Source organism: Rhagoletis zephyria, unplaced genomic scaffold, assembly GCF_001687245.7.
Source record: "Rhagoletis zephyria isolate East Lansing unplaced genomic scaffold, Rhagoletis_zephyria_1.1 Rzeph_scaffold_06269, whole genome shotgun sequence".
In the NCBI taxonomy this organism is placed as follows: domain Eukaryota; kingdom Metazoa; phylum Arthropoda; class Insecta; order Diptera; family Tephritidae; genus Rhagoletis; species Rhagoletis zephyria.
The window spans coordinates 29,607-32,802 of NW_016163352.1; the positions used below are offsets into that span (position 1 = coordinate 29,607).

The window sequence follows — 3,196 nt, forward strand, 5'->3', positions numbered from 1 at the left end:
TATATTTACTTTGGATGATAATTGTAGACAGCATTGCCCATTAAAACATGCCAATGTCGCGGCCCTTTAAACCACGCCGGAAAGTCACATCGCTCGGTCACAGGTGGTTTTCTCAACGACATAATGCGGGAACCAACCTGCAAATAATATACAGATGAATGTACATAAATAAATAAGTAAATGTCAGCTATAAGATTACTATTTGAATAAATATTACCTCTGCACTATCCAGTCCATTGCAAGTAGCGTCGCCTGATTGTGCCAATTTGTATTCAGCGTCCTTGGAACTCACAATACTAGGTCCACCTAAAATGAAAGGCATATGTACATATGAAACATACATACTTGTCTACGCATGGATGTGGCACTGTTTATGTATTTTAGATAGTGAAATAAAAAAATCACTGTGAAAAAAGTATCGTACTAGATCTTCGAAGATATCATCGAAAAAATCTAGCGTGTTTAAATCACAATGAAAGAGGATTCTAAAAAAAATCTTCGAACATACCTTGTTTTAAAGAAAACGCACCATACTTTAATGCGAAAATATATTTAAATTAAAAATACATATATGCACTTTTGATAATTTTTTTTTTTTATATGGTAAAAATGTACGACACCTTCAACAAAAAAAAATTCACAAAAATCAATGGTAAATCCTAGCATCATCATACTTGCACTTTATTATACTAAAATTAAATGGGCTAAAAAACCGCATACCCAACTTTATTCTAGCGAGCGTAAATAAAAAGTGCAATATTTAAATGGAATTTTGCACAATTTTCTTTAATTTTGCACAAGGTTTGGAGCTTAGATTTTTGGGGTTTTGTGGTATAATTAACCATATTTTTATAAAAAAATTAGCGAAAAATAAAATATTTAAAAAAAAAAAAATGTCCGTATTGTAAAAAATTAGCTGTTCCCAAACTTTATTGACTGACTGTATGTATATGCTTAGATTTTACTGATATTAAAACCGTTTTACGTAATTCCGTATTTTCTTTTCAGTTTCAGTTTCAGGTTTTAAAAAGCATTTCACATCGACATCAACACACTTACCCATTAGCGAGGAGATTTTCTCATAGACGAAGCAACGATAACGCTCTTCATTCGAGATGGCATGATGATGCGAAACCAAGCCAACAAGATATCTTGAGTTGCCATCCTTCCAAGTAGCCAAGCAAGTTAGTTCTTCAACTGTTGAAAGAAATAAGAGTTGGCAAAACAGGGATTTATGCTAAGGTTTTAAAACACGAAAACATCACTTCCTATAGGGTTTAAATGTTTGATTCAAAATATTTAAGCAAAAAATATGTACATATATCAAATTAATTACCTGTGCTTTCGGTGCCTTGCACGTCGGGACAAGCTTGAAAACTGAGCAACAAACGACTGTCTTCTGTGCAGCTTTCGATATTTGAAACAGGGCTCTTACATTCACCATGACCACGATTATAGGTGAATATAAAAGGTCCTAAAGATGAAGATGAAGGCATAAAAGGGCGATATTTAAGTAAATAGAAGCAGCAACAATATAACGCTAAACAGCTAAAAAAAAAATTTAACTGCAACTTACCCTTCAACGGACACTTCACCGGCTCGGCACTTTCGCGAAATAGCGAATATAACAAAGCATCACCCGGTATTTGATCGCAGAGATTTTGTAACGTTTCACGGCCCTTGCAGAAATCTGGGGGACATAATTTTTGGAAAACCACAACAAAGTGGAGCGATTAATGCACATTTTTTCATGGTAAAGCACATGGTGAATAATTTAAAATGCAGAAGGGATTAGTAAAGAGGTGTACACACACTAAGTACAAAACTCATTATGATTGTATTTTTATTAGTANTAATAAATAAATGAAGTGGTAATGGTGAAAGCCATAAAATTAAACATATGTAATTATAGTTTTGGATTCGAGCAAACAGCAGGCAGTTATGTAAGTTTGCTAAAAATATTTCAACACTTAAAAATGCGTAAATAAAGATATGATTGCACTATAATAATGTGTAACAAATAAATAAAAATAAATTAAAAATTAAAATAAAACGAACAGTGTTGCATTTGCTCGAATCCCATATGAAAATAAAATCTACTTGGTCTAATTTTTTGCGCTAAATTATTTAAATTTAAAAAAATTAATAAAAATGTTGTGCATTTGAGTTGAGATCGCCGACTCCCTAGAGCTCTTATAGAATTTTAAAGTCGCTAAAAAGTAAAAAAAAAAACTTACAAAAACCCCGAAATATTGTTTCAATCAAAAAGTAAGTCAGATTTGCCAATCGTCTGATGGAAAACTATTAACGAAAGATTTTTTTTTACATTTGTCAATTAAATTTCCAATTGAGTTTGAATGTATTGCACAAATCACGTGACTGCTAAAGAAACTCTTCCTAATTTTCATATTTTGTACCAATAATAAATTCTAGAAATCGTACCAATCGTGCGAGCAGGCCAAATTTTAAAATTTTTCTTACTGTAAAAATATTTTTTTAAAGAAATTTTTGGCCAAATATTAGCATTGGTTTCAAAACTAATTTTTTTTTGCTTATACAAAAGCTCCTGATCTTTTTTGCACAAAAGTAAAATTTATATATTTTTTAACTTCAAAATTAAACATGTAACTAAAAACCACAAAACACTCAATACACACAGTACAAAATAGAAAGAAAGTATAAAGGTGAAGTCATCGTTCTAGTTCCGAACTTTTCTCCCTGTGGTTGTTGTTGTGTTTTTCTCTCTGGGAGAGCAACTGAAAAAACTTCTGAACACTTTCGAGTTGGTAAGTCAACTTCAACCAGTTCAATTAGTTCAGAACTAGAACGATGAATCCACCTTAAAAAATTTTAAAACTACAAAGATTGCTTTTGTCACTGAAATAGTCGCTTACCTAAATTTAGAAACTTTTCGACCAACGGCTAAGTGAAAGCTTTCACGTAAAACTATTTTTAATACGCAGTTTTTTACGAAAACCTTCTACACCTTTTCTTGTGGCTCTAAAAATTAACTAACAGAATGTATATAAAAAATAGCCCTGACACTGAATTCAGCTATGAATATTTCTATACCTGAGCGCACTTATATTAACTCAGAATGAAAGAATCGATTGTTCGTTCGTCTGTCCCTCTGTCCGTGTATACGATAACTTGAGTAAAAATTCATACATATAACTATGTAACTTGGTGTTGGGAT

The 3,196-nt window shown here is 31.8% G+C and overlaps 1 protein-coding gene across 1 annotated transcript in view; it reads right to left on the bottom strand.

The window, feature by feature from the left end:
• LOC108373008 (uncharacterized) overlaps nt 1-1,730 on the bottom strand; it is a gene marked incomplete at its 5' end in the record, with an annotated part of 7,367 nt that extends 5,637 nt beyond the window's left edge. The window contains 5 exons of the mRNA XM_017628846.1: nt 10-137; nt 218-306; nt 1,060-1,197; nt 1,337-1,474; nt 1,577-1,730. Of these exons, the coding sequence (XP_017484335.1) occupies nt 10-137; nt 218-306; nt 1,060-1,197; nt 1,337-1,474; nt 1,577-1,730 (647 nt within the window). The remainder of the gene's footprint in view (nt 1-9; nt 138-217; nt 307-1,059; nt 1,198-1,336; nt 1,475-1,576) is intronic.
• Between the last annotated feature and the right edge of the window lie 1,466 nt (nt 1,731-3,196).